General features: G+C 40.2%; 1 protein-coding gene across 2 annotated transcripts in view; it reads left to right on the top strand.

Annotated features, from left to right (window-relative positions):
• Cfap69 (cilia and flagella associated protein 69) overlaps nt 1–18,051 on the top strand; it is a 66,276-nt gene that overhangs the window by 29,242 nt on the left and 18,983 nt on the right. For both annotated transcript variants that reach the window (XM_037203530.1, XM_028862444.2), the window contains exons 7-13: nt 559–708; nt 798–975; nt 4,787–4,910; nt 8,948–8,996; nt 9,093–9,214; nt 11,593–11,809; nt 12,843–13,007. In XM_037203530.1, the coding sequence (XP_037059425.1) occupies nt 559–708; nt 798–975; nt 4,787–4,910; nt 8,948–8,996; nt 9,093–9,214; nt 11,593–11,809; nt 12,843–13,007 (1,005 nt within the window). The remainder of the gene's footprint in view (nt 1–558; nt 709–797; nt 976–4,786; nt 4,911–8,947; nt 8,997–9,092; nt 9,215–11,592; nt 11,810–12,842; nt 13,008–18,051) is intronic.

The following is an 18,051-nucleotide window of genomic DNA, read 5'->3' as shown; positions in this document are numbered from 1 at the left end:
TTTTAGAATTTAAGATGTGTTTCCAAAATCTGTGGGTGTATTTCAAGGCCAAAAGACTATGGGCCCCTTGGGGAAAAACTGGATAACTGTAAATTAAATGTTATTGAATACAACCATGCCCATTTTTTTCATCTTATTTATGGCTTTCTTCAAGGCTATGATAGCATGCTACAATATCTTGAGCTAGATAGTTGAGACACAAAATGTAATAACCTGCAAAGATATACTGTCTGGCCATTTATAGAAAACTTTGCCCATCCTTCTACTGTACAAGTTGTAAGTGCCATGTGTTCTTTAAAAAAGTTTTTGAGCACCAGGAGGTGGGGGTGCATGCCTTTAATCCCAGCACTCAGGAGGCAGAGCCAGGCGGATCTCTGTGAGTTCAAGGCCAGCCTGATCTACAGTGTGAGGTCCAGGACAGGCACCAAAACTACACAGAGAAACCCTGTCTCGGAAAAAAAACATAAACAAAAAAAAACAAAAAAAAAAAAAGTTTTTATATTGTTTTTGTTCTCAAATGATCCTTATGTGAAATAATTGTCTCTGTTATGGCTTTAGGCTACCAGCAGGTTAGCTCATCATACAAGATTAAGATGGCTGAAGTCGGAGGATTGGCAAAAGCCATGGTCCAGTCCGTGCTCCTACTTGAAAACCAGCTTGTTGAGAAACTTTGGGTTCTTAAAGTTCTGCAGCACCTCTCGACTTCCGGTGTGTATAGTACTGTTGAATTTCAACATTTCATTGTTCATTCCTTTTCTTCCTCTCTAACAGACTAGTTTGTTAAATTTACTTTTCAGAAGTCAATTGCACCTTAATGGTGAAAGGTCAAGCAGCCAGCAGAATCTGTGCTCGCCTCAATGACCCAGATCCCTCAGGACAGCTTCTGTTTCGTTCATCAGAAATACTTTGGAATTTATTGGAACGATCTTCAAAAGAGGAAATTATACAACAGCTCAGTAACTTGGAATGCCTGCTGTAAGTGTATGTGGGTAGATAGGAATGCCATTTGCCTTGACCCGTGCGTGGTCAGTGATAGATAGCTAACCACTTTGAATCTGTGTCCAATTGAATTTTTGATTCATCTGATGACTGGGCTTCATGCCATTAGAAATAAAAGAAGTTACGCTTTTTGTTCTTTTGTGAGTTCTGAGATAGGTCTCGTGTAGTAAGGCTAGCCTGGAACTTGCAATGTAGTTGAGTAAGGATGGTCTCCTTCTCTTCTTCCCCAGTACTGGAATTGCCAGAGAAGCCATGCTTGTCTAGTAGGATGCTCTAAAAGTATCATACTATATAGTTAAATTGTGCCTTTACAGACGGCTAAAGTGGAATTAGACTTTTATAACTATTTATTCATTAGATTTCTGATTAGTACTTGCTACCTTTTCAGTTTTGTAATTGTCAATAAAATGTAAGTTTTCAAGTTGCTTACTCAATTGTTGAATAAATAATTGTTGTCTGTTGTGCTACGGTCCGTCTGAGATCATAAAAATGTAACTAAAAGCTTGGTGTGCTAACAACACCCTTTAATCCCAGGACTTGGGAGGCAGAGGAAGACAGAGCTCTGTGAGTTCAAGAGTGAGCTCCAGGATAAACAGAGCTGCGTAGTGAGACCCTATTTCAGAAACTAAAATAAAATAGAAGAGTTGAAGAGATGTCTCAGCAGCTAAGTTTTTGCAGAGGATGCAGATTGATTCCGAGCACCCACATGGCCGCTCATAACTCCAGTTCTAGGGGATCCAATGCCCTCTTGTGACCTCCATGGGTAACACACATGCATGTGGGGTGTGGACATACCTGAGAGCAAAACACTCATATATATAACAAATTAAAATAATTTACTTATTTATTTGTTTGTTTTTACATCCCAACCACTAAAATAAAATTTTAATCAAAAACTAAACAATAACATTTCATGGACCTTCTCTTATATTTACAAAGAAAAACAAGTACATAAGCAATTAAGGTATAATAAGTGTAATGACAGAGATTTTTGCAAGACATTGCATCTTTTTTTCAAAATAAGATAGATGAACATGTTTTTGCTTTCAAGTGACCCCCAAACCCAACCCTACTGTCTTAGGTAGCTTTCACTGTTAACTTGGTGCAGTCAGTAATTGCTGAGAAGGGAGTCCCCACTGAGGGACTGGTCAGGTCAGATTGACCTGTGTGTCTGTGGATGTCTTTACTGTAACTGGTCTAAGATGGCCCCGCCCCCTGAGGGCAGCACCGTTTCCTGAACAGTGGTTCCAGACTAGACAGCTAGTTAAGCGTGAGCCTGTGAGTGAGCCCACCAGCACTGTTCCTCCATGTTTTTTACCATCAGGTTTCTGCTTGAGTTCTTGCCATGACTTCCCCTCTGATGAACTGTGACCTGAAAGTATAAGCTAAATAGATCATTCCTTCTCTAAGTTGCCTTTGGTCAGTGATTTTTTTTTTTTTTTTTTTTTAAGACAGGGTTTCTCTGTGTAGCTTTGCGCCTTTCCTGAAACTCACTCTGCAGCCCAGGCTGGCCTCGAACTCACTGAGATCCGCCTGCCTCTGCCTCATGAGTGCTGGGACTGAAGGCGTGCACACTACCACAGCCTGGCTTGGTCAGTGTTTTATCACAACAGAAAAGAAACTAGAACTCCGACTGATGAGAGTGCAACTAAAAAAAAAAAAACAAAAACAAAAACAAAGAAAAAGCTGGTTTCGTGAGCCTCTTTATTAAAATTCCAGAAAATGTGGAGGCTGGGCACCTCTCTATCTCTTGGGGCCGTCTTCACTCTTCTGGCTGTATCCTGATCGAACAGCGGTTCTCAACCTGTGGGTTGCAACCCTAAAACAACTTTTTCACAGGGTTTGCATGTCTGATATTTACATTGTGATTCATAACAGTAGCAAAATTACAGTTATGAAGTAGCAATGAAAATAATGTTGTGGTCAGGGGTCAGCACCACATGAGGAACTGTGTATGAAAGGGTCTCAGCAGTGGGAAGGCTGAGAACCGCTGCTGTAGAACCACAGGCTGGGGAGAGCAAATGCCTAAAAAAAGAAATACAGGTAGTGTTGCTACACAGAGAACTGCAGACGGGCCCCAAGAGGCAAAAACAATGACTGTCTCCTGCAGAAGGAACCTGACCTCGAGTGGAGGAGATGGTTTATGCTTCCTCATACTCCTTAACCTCAGCAGTGTCTCGGGGATTAGGAATCAGTCACACAGAACAGCCTCTTGCAGAGAGCATCCTACACAGGAAAAGAGAAGTAAAAATCAGATTCAAAAAAAAATGAAAAGTAAAAACCCGAAAGAAGCTTAGTACGAGGAAGGCAGAAGAGCAAGGCAGGATGTTAAGAGCCGAGACTATGGGATGGGAGAGCAAGAACCGTGTTGGAGCAGAGCCCTGGGGAGCTGGCTAAGGAAGACTTTGTTCTAAGAATAAACAGCAGCTTTGAGTGGCTTTAACATGCCATGATAAGTCTTCTAACAGTCACATCGGCAACTGTGGGTACTTCGATTAGTGAGTTATTATCTGGTGCGTTGCCGTGAATTCGAAGCAGGTTTGGAAGGATCAAAAGATGAGAAACACCGGGTCAGTAGTCTAAAATTAAGAGTAGGATATTGTTGATGGAGACATAAGTATTTCCATAGAAATGTGTCTCAGTTCAGCCTTCCTTAACAAAGTACCAGAGAGCTGTAGTTGAGAAACAACAGTAACTTTTTTCTCAGTGTTAGAGGTTAGAAATCAACATGTGCCAGCATGGCAGGGTTCTGGAACACATGCTCTTCTAGATATCAGGACTCTGACATCTCATTTCACAGGGAATGATGTAGCATGAATCTTAGAAGTTCTTATTAATAAAATCAAACCTGAGGCCAGTTATTGGGGTGAACAATGGAAAATCAGACAGCCAGAACAAGCCACAGCTACCTCACCTCGCCAGATCCTCAGCTGGCCTTGTTTCCTCAGACTGGAGGCTTCTGAGTCCTCATCACAGCTGAATTGCTGGTCAAAAGCCTGAATGCTTAACCAGGCCAAATGCTTAACCAGCCAAATGCTTCTAGTTTCTGGTCCTCATGCCTTATAAACCTTTCTGCTTTCTACCACCACTCCCTGGAATTAAAGCCTTGCTTTCTGGGATTAAAGGCGTGATGAGTCACCATGCCTGTCTGTATCCTTGAACACAAGGATTTCTGCCTCTGGAATGCTAGGATTAAAGGTGTGTGCTACCACTGCCTATCCTTTATGTTTAATATTGTGGCTGCTCTGTCTCTGATCCCAGATAAGTTTATTAGCATGCACAATATTTGGGGGAATACAATACCACATTTCCTCTCTTTTTGTCTAAAATTTAAAAAAGCTTATAACTAATACAAGAAAAATTATATCCAGTAAGTATATACAATATACACAGTCAATATTACATTAACGATGTCTAGTCCATTAACATTTGACAGATTCAGATAAAAACTCCATTATATATATATATTAACAATGTCCAGTCCAGTAACATCTGATAAACTTGGACCAAAAAATTTTCATTACTTATCTTATTTAAAACAAGTAGTTCCTTTTTAAAAGTAGATTCCATAATCTCCCTTTTTATCTTATCATATCCAGAATGAGATCAGCAGTAGAGCTCTCTGGGGTTCCTGTTGTGAGGACAGTGATTCCTTTATGATGGCTCTACCTTTGTGTCTAAATGTCTTCCCAAAACTTCTGACAAGGGAGGATTTCAACAAATGAATTTTAAAGAAGCACAAACATTTTGCCTATAACAATATCATTTTTAATATTTTGTTTTCTAGGGCCTTGAAGGAAATATTTAAAAATCTGTTTATGAGGGGCCATAGTCATTATGACCGTCAGCTTAGAAATGATATATTAGTTATCACCACAATTATAGCTCAGAACCCTGGAGCACCAATGATTGTAAGTATGCATCAGATGGCGTTCATTTTAATGGTGAAAGTGGCGGGAGTATTCTAAACTATGTTACAGTATTGGTGTGTTTAACTGTGTGCTAAGTTGTATCCGGATGCCAAGACAGTCACCACTGCACTGCCACTCTGCCACTCTGTGGCATTCCTGTGGAGCTCTGGCACCCTCTTCATGTTTCGCCACCTACAGATTCATTATTTCTGGTGTTTTTCTTTTTTCTTTTTTTCTCCTGTCCATCTAACTTCATTTCTTTTCCAATAAAAGAACTTTGTTTATCATTTCATGTGGTACAAATGTGCTACCTGCTCTCAACAAAGTCTATTTTATCTCAAAATATCACCTTAATTATTGAATTATGTTCATTGAATGTAGAATCCTAGGTTGAAATAAATTCTCTACTAGCACTTTGAAGATAGTGTTCCACTGGCTTCTTCTCTCTGCTGTTCCTGGTATTTGTTATTTCAAATTCTTGCTCCCTGATATTGAAAAGTGTTCTTTAAATTCTGTTTTCAAGACTTTCCCCTTTATCATTGGTGTTCATCAGTTTTAGTACAGTGGGCCAAGGCGTAATCCCTTTTGTATTTATCCTTTATAGTGTTTCTTACATTTGTAATTTTTTTCACTAAATTTGAACAAATTAGGACCATTATTTTCATCATTGGTTTTTAGTTTATTCTCTCTCCTGTTTTCTTATAGCATTCTGATTACTTGTACATTTGATAATTTTTTACATTGTCTCATATGGTTATAGGCTTCTGGTGACTGTTTTGAATATTTTTTCTCTCTAGTCCTCAGATTGGATGATTGGATTGGTCTATATATTTAAATTAACTGACTTTCCCTGTCGCATCCATCATGCTGTCCATCCTTTCTAGCGTGTTTTTATTTCAGATATTAGAATTTCTTTTTTTTTTTTTCTCCAGGTCTGGAGATCAAGCCCAGGGCTTTCTTCATAACAGACAAGGGTTCTGCCACTGAACTCTATCCTCGTCCTCTTTGATCCCTTTTTACAATTTCTCCTTTTGTGCAGAGTTCCTGTGTTCCCACTCATTATGAGTGTCTTTACTGTGGGTTCCACCATAGGCCTCTGAAAAGTACTTTTTCAGTTTTGTTATTTGTAGACATTGGACTTGTCTGCATTCATGCAAGTATGTGGTCCAACTATGATGCCTCCAACTGGGATCCATCAATTTCCAGTTTGACTCTTGTAGCCATAACTATGATGTGTAGAATTCTCTGTATTTGGTCAGGTCAGGCAGTAGTCAGAGCCTGGGGAAGCGTTTGTATGCATATTTGAGTTCCCCTTCTGGCTTTCTCCTTTATGAGACTGGACCTTTCATTCTAGTGGCTGTGGCTGTCTCAGTATTCTGATTCATTGGCCCATTCAGACAACAAACAGGTTTACCTTTGAGTTTAGCATCCACACAAGGTGTAGAACAGGGATTGCTGCCAGGTTTAAGGCCAGTATTAAAAGGAGGTGTTATGACAATTTACAAAGTCAATTCTTCTTTAGTCTTTATCAGAGTTCTAACTTTCTTCCAGTGTCTACTTTCTCTTGGCCACAAGATTGCTGCTTTTTATATTTTGCTCAAAGAAGATTTCTTTTATCAAAACTACCTAGCCATATGAGAAGCTAATCCTCCCTGTATTTAAAAATATTTATCTTAATATTTTTAATTATGTGTATGTGTGTCTGCGTGAGTGTGGGTTTTTCTCCGCGAGTGTAGATGCCCACAGAGGCAGGAGAGAGTTGGGACACCTGGAGTTGGAGTAACAGGTGGTTGTGAGTCACCTAAAGGGGTTCTGGAAACTGAAGTCGGGTGGTCTATAAGTGCAGTATGTGCTCTTAACCCCTCCCTGTACTTTATAGTGAACAAGTCATTGAGTGATTGAGATCTTAGAATAGAGAGATCTTACAATAATATTCACACATCAGCCATATTACTTTCTACATTAGGTTTCAAAGGACTAGCTATAAAGGTCCCAATACCTGTCAGTGTACATCAAGTGGCCCAACATTTAAAAAGTCATGGAATTCATAGTGTGAAAATGTATAAATCATCCAACAGAGCACCTAGTCTAAGTCTACCATATGCAGGTAGATCTTTGTCTGTCTGTCTGTCAGTGAGTTCTCAGTTCTGCCACTGTAAATGTTCTGGTGATTCCTTGAACAGAAATAAAAGCAGAAATAAAAGTGATAACATTCTTATATTTTAAAGAAGCCATGTGAATCCTGAAGAAGTAGAAAAATTGTACCATAAATGCAAAACCCATTATTATTTCCCCCTATAAAATTTCCTTACTATACAAAGTTCAATTGCATGTCTTTGTCAGGAGTGAGTTCCTTGTGCTGAGGTATTTGCAGCTCTGATAATTCCTCAGGGTTTTTTGTGTTAAGAAGCACTGTTTTCATTCATCATGGTATCTCCCTCTCTGTTCTCCCACTCTGCTCCTGATCCAGCTGGGACCTCCCTTTCCCCTAAGCTCTCTTTCCCCCTGACCCTTGCCCTTCATTACCCCCACCCACAGTTTACTCATGTAGATTTCATCCATTTTTCAGTCATTGAGCGATCCCTGTGTCTTTCTTAGGGTCCTCTTTACTAGGTAGCCTCCCTGGAGCTGTGAGTTGCAGTATGGTTATCCTTTGCTTTACATCTAGTATCCACCTATGAGTGAGTACATACCATGTTTGTCTCTCTGAGTCAGGGTTACCTCACTCAGGATGATTTTTTCTAGTTCCATCCATTTGCCTGCAAACCTCATGATGTCATTGTTTTTCTCTGCTGAGTAGTACTCCATTGTGTATATGTACCACATTTTGTTTATCCATTCTTCAGCTGAAGGGCATCTAGGTCGTTTCCAGGTTCTGGCTATTACAAATAATGCTGCTATGAACATAGTTGAGCATGTGTCCTTGTGGTATGATTGAGCATTCCTTGAGTATATGCCCAAGAGTGGAATAGCTGGGTCTTGAGGGAGATTGATTCCCAATTTTCTAAGAAAGCGCCATATTGATGGGGAATAGGAAGAAGCAGAGTGCTAGGGAGGTCCCCAGAAATCCACAAAGATACCTCCACTGTAGACTACTGGCAATGGGCGAGAGAGAGGAGAGATTGTATGAGTGAGAGATATCGAGACCATGATTGGAAAAAGCACAGGGACAAATTCACAGCATGAACTGTGAACCAGTGGCAGAGGAACCCCCATGGAACTGGACCAGGCCCTCTGAATAAGTGAGACAGTTGATTAGCTTGAACTGTTTGGGAGGCCCCCAGGCAGTGGAGCTGGGACCTGTCCTTGGTTCAGGGGCTGGCTTTTTGGAGCCTGGGGCCTATGCTGGGACACTTTGCTCAGCCTTGGTGTAGGAAGGAAGGGACTGGACCTATCTTGGCTGAGTCTACCAGGCTGGGCTGACTCCCCAGGGAAGACCTTGCCTTGGAGGAGGTGGAAATGGGGGATGGATTAGGGGGGAAGGCAGGAAGGTGGGAGGAGGGAGGACGGGGGAATCCGTGGCTGATATGTGAAATTAAGCTAATTATAAAATACAAATACTATTTTTTTTAAAAAAAGAAGCACTGTTTTGTTCTCTCCTGGCTGTCCTTTGATGTAATGAAAGTGACTGGGATAAAGGCAGGATCGAAAAGAATAACCATTGAGAAGAATTGGACTTTCCTCCTTTGTGGTATCATTTAAAGGTGTAGACAATGAATCACAGAAGTAACCAGGCAGGCTCTATGTGCTGACTTCTCACTCACTTTCAAATATCACATCACATCTATATTCATGGACTAATATGAAACTTCTTAGAAGTTGCAGAAGCAAGTTTAAATTCAGTAAATTAGAATTACCTAGCCATGTGGTGTTGCTTTTTCACTTTTATTCATTAGTACTAGTATTATAAATTCAAATGAATTACAGTAGGGAAATTACATAGTAGCAATTGAATAGGAGGCAAATATGGGCACCTGTATCTTAATTGCCGGTCTGATTGTTCACCTCTCTGCTTTCTTATTTTGTGTTTGTAATAGGAATGTGGCTTTACCAGAGATTTGATCCTGTTTGCAACTTTTAATGAAGGTAAAAATTGCACCACCTTAAGCATTTTGTAAGTGTCTTGATGAGTCTTACATATAATTTTAGCTTTTATTTCTCTCTCTTTTTTTCCTCTTACAGTTAAAAGTCAAAATCCTTTGGTAAAAAATCTTAAGCTTTCTAATTCCTATGAAGATTTTGAGTTGAAGAAATTGCTATTCAATATAATTGTGATCTTATGTAAAGATTTAACTACTGTGCAGGTAAAGACTAATCAAAACAGAAAAATTAATAAAAGCATCTCACTTTATAGCATAGTTTTTTAAAGTCACGATTGCAAATCTTTCATTAACCAACCCATATCTGTATCATAGAAAGTAGCAAAGTTATCAGCTTGGTTAGTAGCCATTTGGATTGCAAACAATAAACACAAAGGACCTAACTTTGAACCAGACACACACACACACACACACACACACACACACACACACACACGCGCGCGCGCGCGCAAGTAGGAGCTAAGAGATCTATCAATATATGCAGATCTCCTAACTAAGAACACAAAACAAAAGTAGCTCACACATCCCAGACCATCCCATCTATTTTTCAGTTGCTCATGCAAGGAAAACACTCTTCCATTAAATCACAGACACAGCCCCCACATCCAGCAGATTGGGTTCCTGACTGTCAAGCTAAGGGATGATTAATGGTGAAGGTAATTGCTGACTCTGTTAGGCTGTCTCAGATGCTTATGAACCCATATTTTCTCCACTCAAGCCTAACATCTTTAATTTTTATTTCCTCATTTATCTTGCTGTGTTATTTCACATATGTGATGTAATTTGAGGAACACTGGGATTAAATGGTTTGTCACTTTTTGGGTGACCTTGGCCAGTTCCCCTTCCCCACCTGGGGCTTAGTTCTACTTTATGAAGCTAAGAACATTTGCACACAGGACTTGTAAGAGCTTGAGGTGAAGCCTTGGTCAATTGTAAAGTGTTTGAGAAATGTGTTACTGTTTTGTTAGTTCAGCTCCTTACTGCATTAAATGACATTTCCTTCTAACCTGAAAATCCCTGAAGCTCTTTTCATGAATGAAGTGAGTGTTTACTTTATCAAGATAAGGACTGATGATATAAAAGTGGGGTGAGGTGGTGAGTGGGTACTGTCCCAGTAAGGTCACTTTCTAAGAGTATACTTTTGAGTGGAATAATTAGTTTCTCTAAATCCCAGGTAGTTCATCTTTAGCAGAGGGGCAACACCCACCTTGGGGATTATTCTGAGACTTCATTATTCTAATTGTTGTCGATGTTAGACTATGAGAATTTAAATGGGCCTGGCATTTTCTTGAGAATATCAATATATAATATAGCAAAATCAGAGAAAGATACATTGCATTTAAATTATAATTTTATAATTTGTATCAAATATATAATGTATACAGCTTATATATTTTTTCTGAAATGCTTACCAGAAAAATACTTCCATAAAATATGTTTTATTATTATTATTATTATTATTATTATTACAGTGGAGAATTATCTAAGTCTTATAAGTATAAAGTCAACAATTGAGTTTTATTCTACATTTTGTCAGTTTCCACTGGTTGAGTATTTTATGGACAACAGAGTCAAATAGCACAAAGGTTGTCATAAGGTTTTTAAAATACATTGTGAGCAACAATGGAGTTAATTTTTGAGGTTACATGTCTTTGGCCCAACAATAGTAGGACTAATCAATATGTACACTATCATAATTCATGGAGTATTTCAAACCTTCTCCACTGGATCTCCACAGTGATGCTAGAACTAATATTCTTGTTCATATTTACTCAACTCCAAATCATGATCTCTTTAAATATACACCATGAAGTACCACACTAAGTGAATTCAGTAGAGAAGCTAAAAAAAAAAAACCCTCGTAATCATTAGGAACCCCTCTTTATAGAGTAATGCTAAGCAAAGTACAAGGCAGTATCACATAGGACAGTGTTCCACACTCTTGTGAACTGAAATGCATCAGCTAGTATCAGCTGTGTTAACCATTGGCTATTTTATAATTATTCAGTTTTTACTTTTTATTGAAATACTAGGTTCAATAAAGTTATAAAATCTTAAAGAGTCTAATTAAATACAGCATGTGACCTGACTGGCAGTCGTTGATACAGTGTATAAATTCTATCAGTTGTACCTAAGAAACAGTTTGTATTGCCCTGTTATTGCCTTTATGCTCCTGTGAGGGCTAGAGGTGCAGCTTAGCAGTAGGCTGGCTGGCTGACAAGTAGGCACAAGGCCCTGGGTCTGGTCGCTAGCACTGTAACAGAAGAAAGATGAAGAAGGAGGGAAGAAATGTCGCTCATTTATTTGCCTCCGATTTCCTACTTATGGTTTTATTGCATGTTAGAAATAAATTAATTGCATTTTCCGTTATTGTCACCTCTGGAGCTTGTGCCCAGGAAAGAGGATCAGTGCTCTTCCTGTCACCAGGCTGCTGTTGATGGGGGTGGTGTGTTATCTGTTTTATTTCCATGTGTTTGGGGTACTGTCACAGATAACGGAAATACTTTGATACTATCACTAAAACATATTTAAAAGATATTTTAATTATGCTGCTAACAAAGTCCATTTGTCCTTTCTTACAGCTATTAATCGATGGTAATGTTATTTTGGCTTTGTTTACCTATGTCAAAAAGCCTGAGAAACTCAAGATTGTCGAGTGGTCTGCTGCACAGTATGAAGAACTGCAACTGCATGCGATTGCCACCTTGTCTTCAGTGGCTCCGTTGCTAATAGAGGAGTATATGGCATGCCAGGGCAACGCTCGGATCCTTGCCTTTCTGGAATGGTGTGAGCACGAGGGTGAGTGCCCTGCAGGGCCCTGTCAAGACTCGAGTCTGTACGTCAACTGAACTCTCAGCATCTGCATAGAAAAGCAATTGCTAAATTGAAGAAAAGAGAAATATTGAATCCATTCTTTTAGTGTTTTTATATGTCTTCATAAACATTGAAGTTTTAGGGATAGAGAGCTGGCTCAGCAGTTAATATCACAGACTGTTCTTACAGAAGACCTGAGTTGAGCTCCAAACACCTACACCAGGGAGCTCACAAATGCCTTTAACTCCAGCTCCAGGGGATTCAGTGGCCTCTACAGGCACCTGAATTCATGTGCACATGCCCCCACATAGGCACACACATTTACACATAATTAAAGATAGAACACGTCCTTTAAAAACATTGAGATTTCTTTATAATTAATAAACACTTAAAAATAATCATATATATATGATTTTATTTAAATTATTGTATTATGAGGCCTATAAAAATTATACTTAGGGAGGAAATAAAATAATCTGGACAATAGTTTAATATATTCATCCAACAAACATTGATTGAGTGTCTACCAAGTACCAGATACTACTTCAGCTGCTGAAAATACATTTAGGTTTCAAATGGACACAAATCCTTAAATAACTTCATAAAATTTAAAAATCTAGATTTTTATTTTTAGCCAGAAGCACTATCTCCAAGCTATAGCTTATCAAAGAGAAGAGCCTCAATTTATAAATGTTATTTTATTGAATTCTTAAAAAGAAAATAAATAGACTCATGAACATAAAAATTTGATAAGGAAGAATGTTGTAAAAGACACAGTGATACCTTTGGGTAAAATTTGAAAAGGCATATTTCCATTCTGAGACTAGAAAGAGAAGGGGAAGGGATAATATTTCTATAAGAAAAGAACAAACAAACATGACTGAATTTTAACATCTGTCCAAATATATATATATATTTAAAATACCTGATGTGTTGCTTTTTAAAACAAGAACATATAGTTGAACTGTTTATGCTTTAGTTTCTTCGTTATAAATTCAATTATTTATTTCCCCCACAGATTCCTTCTTCATTCACGGTAACAGTTTCCATGGCACAGGTGGCCGTGGGAACAAGTTTGCACAGATGCGTTATACTTTACGACTCCTCAGAGCCATGGTTTATCTGGAAGACGAGACTGTGAACACGGATCTTTGTGAAAGGGGGATTATTCGCCAACTGATAGGTAAAATACTGCATGGCAGCTCACAGGTGAAAGGAGGGTGTTTATAATCCTAAAAGTTTCATATGAAATATTTTTCTGCAAATTGATTTTATGAATGAGCATATCCTGAATGTTTTCCTGGTTTTTGTTTTCATCTGGTTGATGCCAATCAGCTCTCTTTTTATTGAAATATTGTAGTCAATAATCCTTTAAATATTTATTTCCTCGGTTTAGAAATTATTTTATTAACAATTTCTTTTTCACTGAGATGAACTATTGTTAGGTTTCATTTTTCTGTTGATGAGCTTGCCACTTCTGGCCAAGCATCGCTGAGCCATTTTCAAAGAAGATGAAGTTACATTTTCCAGTCCATTCAAAACACTGGCACATTGGTACATAGAGACTCTTATCTTTTCTAACATAAATACTAAAGAATTTATGAATTTCAACTTCCAGTTCAAGCTGCTTTGCCCCTTATTATTTGAAAATACATGGTCACCCAGCCCCTCCCCCCCTTTCCTGGTTTTGCTTCTCAGGCTGTCTCAGGCATTGCTTCATGTAAATGTCACATAGTTAGCTTTCTGTAGCCTAGCTTTCTAGATCCACATACTCAACCAACCATAGGCCAAAATTACAAAAAAGAAAGAATAAGCGTGTCTTTGGGCACAGAAAGACTTTTCTCATTGTTTATAACAAATATTAGCATTTCCACTGTATTAGGAATTATAAGTGATCGGAGGTGGTTTAAAGTACACAAGAATAAACCACATCATGTGCAGATGCTATACCAGTTTGTGTTAGGGAACTAGGCTTCCCTGGCTTTAGGTGTCCCAGGAGCATTTGCACTCTGATCTTGTTAGCTGTCTGTCACTGTGACAGACACCTGGAAGAAACTATTTGGCTCATGGTTTCACAGGTCTCCATCTGTGGTAATTTGGCTTAATGTTTTGGAGCCTGTGGTAAAACATTATGTCTTGGTGGCTTAGAAGTCAAAGAGAAACAGGAAGAGACCAGGTTCCCATCATCCTCTCTTCCAGAAGGCCCTGTCACCTAAACCTTACACCACTTCCCAACACATGGGCCTTTGAGGGCCACTCAAGATTTAAAGTGAAGCACTGCTAGATGCCAGCTAATTGTGATATGCTTTAAAAAAACAAAAACACTTATTAAAACACTTTTCATTCATTATTAGAAGAAGGATAGTGCCCTCCAATTATAATACTCATGAGAAAAAAAAACAAACATATTAGACACATACAAGCCTGGCCTTACACTCATAGCGATCCACCTGAATTCTGGGATTAAACCCTGCCGAATTTAAAAACAAATCCATTGAAAGCAGAGTTATGTAAAAACATTTATCTTTATTCCAAATGGGCTTAAGATGACTCAACATGAAAGTACATTTTAATCACAACTATGTGCATTCCATTGCACAAAATTCAGTCCAAATGCCCCGTGTTAGCTGGAAATGCAATCGTTGTATATCCAGGGAGAAATCTTAATCCTGGCTGAGCTGAGGGAATGTGTTAGGGGAAGCATAGCAAACAGCAAGAGTTCTCTCAGGACATTTTTCTTCCCATTCAAAGCTGATCTTCGTTACAGAATTTCTAGGGACTTTGTCTTTATTTAACCTAGCAGGGCTTTGTAGAAGTTCCATCCTCAAAAAGTATAGAAAATGTATTGCAAATACAGTGTCTGTGTAAATAGGCTTTCTCCTTAAACAGAGAGATTAAAAACTGTATCAGTCATAATGCTAGGGAACCTTGCCCTGATGAGAACAAAGGAAAATAGTGTGTCTTATTTTGTACCCTCAGCTGGGCACCTAATGAGTAGCAAAAAAGAGTAAATATTCCGAAAGCTAAAGAACCTTAGGTATTTTCAAACTTGGGTGGTCTCAGCTGGGGCTTCAGTGGGTGATAGTTTTAAGAAAGGGGGGAAAAGATCCTTCTCTAAAGCCAATAGGTGTCGTGAGCAGAGGTAGAGTATTGAAATATGCAGGATAATGTGTTCAGAGAGGGCAGAGATGGAGTCCAAGTTCTATAAAGACAAATGTGATAGAGGTCATTGCATAAGCAGTGACCAAGTTGGAAAAAGCAGAGTGGTAAATAATAGTTTGAATTCCATCCTTCACTGGGGGCAGAAGGGTTCTGTTTAGTAAGTCTGTATGTGCAGTAATGTGGGCTTTTTAATTTTAATATAATTAAATTTTGTGTGTATGTGTATGTATGAATGCATGGTGTGTGTGTGTGTGTGTGTGTGTGTGTGTGTGTGTGTGTGTGTGTGTGTGTGTGTGTGTGAGACTATGCCATGATGCACATGTGGAAGTCATGGGACATCTCTGTGGAGTTACTTCTGTCCTTCCATCACTTTGTATAGGTTTCTAGGATCAAACACAAGTTACCAGGCTTGTATAATCTCCCTGGCCCTAATTCCATGTTTTAGAAAGAATGGAAGAGAGAAGGTAAAGGCAGAGAGTTCACGGTACCTAAAAATGAAGAAAATAATTCTTTATTAGCATCCTGTGTGCTCCAGATCACAGGTCCATAAATACCCAGATAAGGAATTAAGATAAGGTAATCTAGAAAATAGAACTGCAGCAGCTGTCACAGGATTTCTGTAGGTAGCTCTGATAAAGGAACACAGACCCCTACAGACCCTTTTGAGCATGGGGTGCCCCCGCACTACAGACCCCTTTGAGCATGGGGTGCCCCCACACTACAGACCCCTTTGAGCATGGGGTGCCCCCGCACTACAGACCCCTTTGAGCATGGGGTGCCCCCGCACTACAGACCCTCTGTGCATGGGGTGCCCTGCACTACAGATCCCTTTGAGCATGGGGTGCCCTGCACTACAGATCCCTTTGAGCATGGGATGCCCCCGCACTACAGACCCTCTGTGCGTGGGGTGCCCCCGCACTACAGACCCTCTGTGCATGGGGTGCCCTGCACTGACTCTCTAGCAGGTTCAGCTGTGCTCCTTGGAGCCTCATCGCCCACCCTTCATCCTGAAAGGATAGTTCTATAGGACCAGCTTCAACAAGAGGCTGTTGACTTCTTTGGAAACTATAGCCCCATAGTTTCCTGCCAATGACAGTGTCCTCTTTACCGGTGGAAAAGAGACTTCCTAAATTCTTAAAGCTTAAAGGAAATTCCTTTTTTGAGTCAGTTTTATTGTGAATGTCATTTGATCAGTGATAATGACTGTTGAGTCATTTTCAGGCTTGATTACGAGGGGAGGATTTTTAAAGCACATAATCTGGCAGCCTAAAGTTGGGGAGTTGTTCTTTTCACGTAGACTTGAAGATACAGAAAGAAACAGCAGATGGAACACACACTTAGAGCGGTCTCCCAAATAAAGGGAGAAATGGAACAGCTTACAGTCAGACAGTTTTGTTTTGTTTTCAAGAAAGAGTTTCACTGTATGGCCTTTCACTGTATAGCACTCTATATGGCTGGCCTGGAACTCGCTCTGTAGACCAGGCTGGCCTCGAACTCACAGAGATCTACCTGCCTCTGTCTCTCAAGTGCTGGGATTAAAGACATGCACTACCACTGCCCAGCTACAGTTAAACATTTTGATAAGAAATTTGCAGAAGTATATATCCCTGCCTCATGAAACTACATTTTTTTAAACTTTCTTTTTATTTATTCTCTGTGTCTTTTATATCATGCATCTCAATCCCACTCATTTCCCCAACCCTTCATATACACCCTCTGCCCTTGCAACCCCCCCAAAATAAAATTTGAGAGGAAAAAAGAAAAGAAAAGAAAAAGAGATAAAGGGAAAATCTCATCATAGAAACTGTAGTGTGACACAGTGAGCCAGGCAGTAAACCCTTTAGTCCGTATATCTTTACTTGTGATTGTTCATTGCAAAGAGTCCATGGTCTGGTTAGAGGCCTCTGGTTTCTGCTACACTATCAGTGCTGGGCCTTCACTGGGACTCCTCTTGGATATCCTGTTGTTGACCTGTGTCATGGAAATCCTGCTGTTTTGGGTCTGCAAGACCAGCCCCTCCATGTGCTCCAGCAGATCACAGATGGAGCGGATATTGGGGTGGGCCAACTCATGACCCTGGTTCTAGGCCTAGATAGTTCAGCCTGTCAGTTCTCCCTTATGCTCACCACCAGGGTGAGCTCTCCAGCATTGCCCTGACTAGTCCACCCCTAGTAGCACCAAGGGGCAGGGCCAGTTCTTCTGCTTTGATGTCAGCGTTGGCATGGCACTCCCACACCTGCACCATCAGGGCCAGCTCTACTGTGTTGCCCAGGCAAGGTGCAGGGGTCACTCTCCTGAGTGCTGCAGCTTGTGAGGGGTAGGGCCAACTCCCCCACCCCTCATAGGAAGGGAGAGGCAAGGAGGGAGGGCATCTCTCCTCTACTCACACCAACATATGGCAGGTGAGGGGCCGGGCCAGATCTCCCATGCTCACGTTCTTGGGGCCAGTTCACCCGTACACCTGCTGATAGGGTCAGCTCTACTGTGCTGCCCAGGCAAGGTGCAGGGCCTGCTCTCCCGAGTGCTGCAGCAGTGAGAGGCAGGGGCAGGTCTCCCACCCACCTCAGGTGTGAGGGGGCCATCTCTTCCCCAACCATGCTGCCATATGGCAGACGAGGGGCGGGACCAGATCTCTCGGGCTCAAGTTCTCAGGTAGGCCCACTCATGCCCCCATAAACAGCATTTGATTGAGTCCTGCCTGCCCCAGCTGCATGGCATGGGGCGGGGAGTGTTGCTTGAAACTACATGTTTTTAAACAAAATTTATTGGTCAAAATATAAGTTGTTAGGTCATAATTTAGTGATAGTCCACTAATTCTGTGCTAACATTTCTTCATGTATAACACTGATAATTATATTGAGATCTTCTATACCCATGGAGCTGTATGTGTACATATGTAGAAGTTCTTTGTGAGACGACTGACTTCAGGGCTTAGGAAGTCCATTTACCACTCTCTGTCCACAGCTTCCAGGTTACTCTGCAATGAAAACAGCCTCTTCTATAATAAAGTATTTTCTCTAGCTGAAGATGCTTCTTAAAGGGGGGGTCCTAACTATAAATAATAA

This window comes from Peromyscus leucopus, chromosome 3 (genome assembly GCF_004664715.2).
Source record: "Peromyscus leucopus breed LL Stock chromosome 3, UCI_PerLeu_2.1, whole genome shotgun sequence".
Taxonomy (NCBI): domain Eukaryota; kingdom Metazoa; phylum Chordata; class Mammalia; order Rodentia; family Cricetidae; genus Peromyscus; species Peromyscus leucopus.
This window is presented reverse-complemented; position numbering and strand designations above follow the sequence as displayed.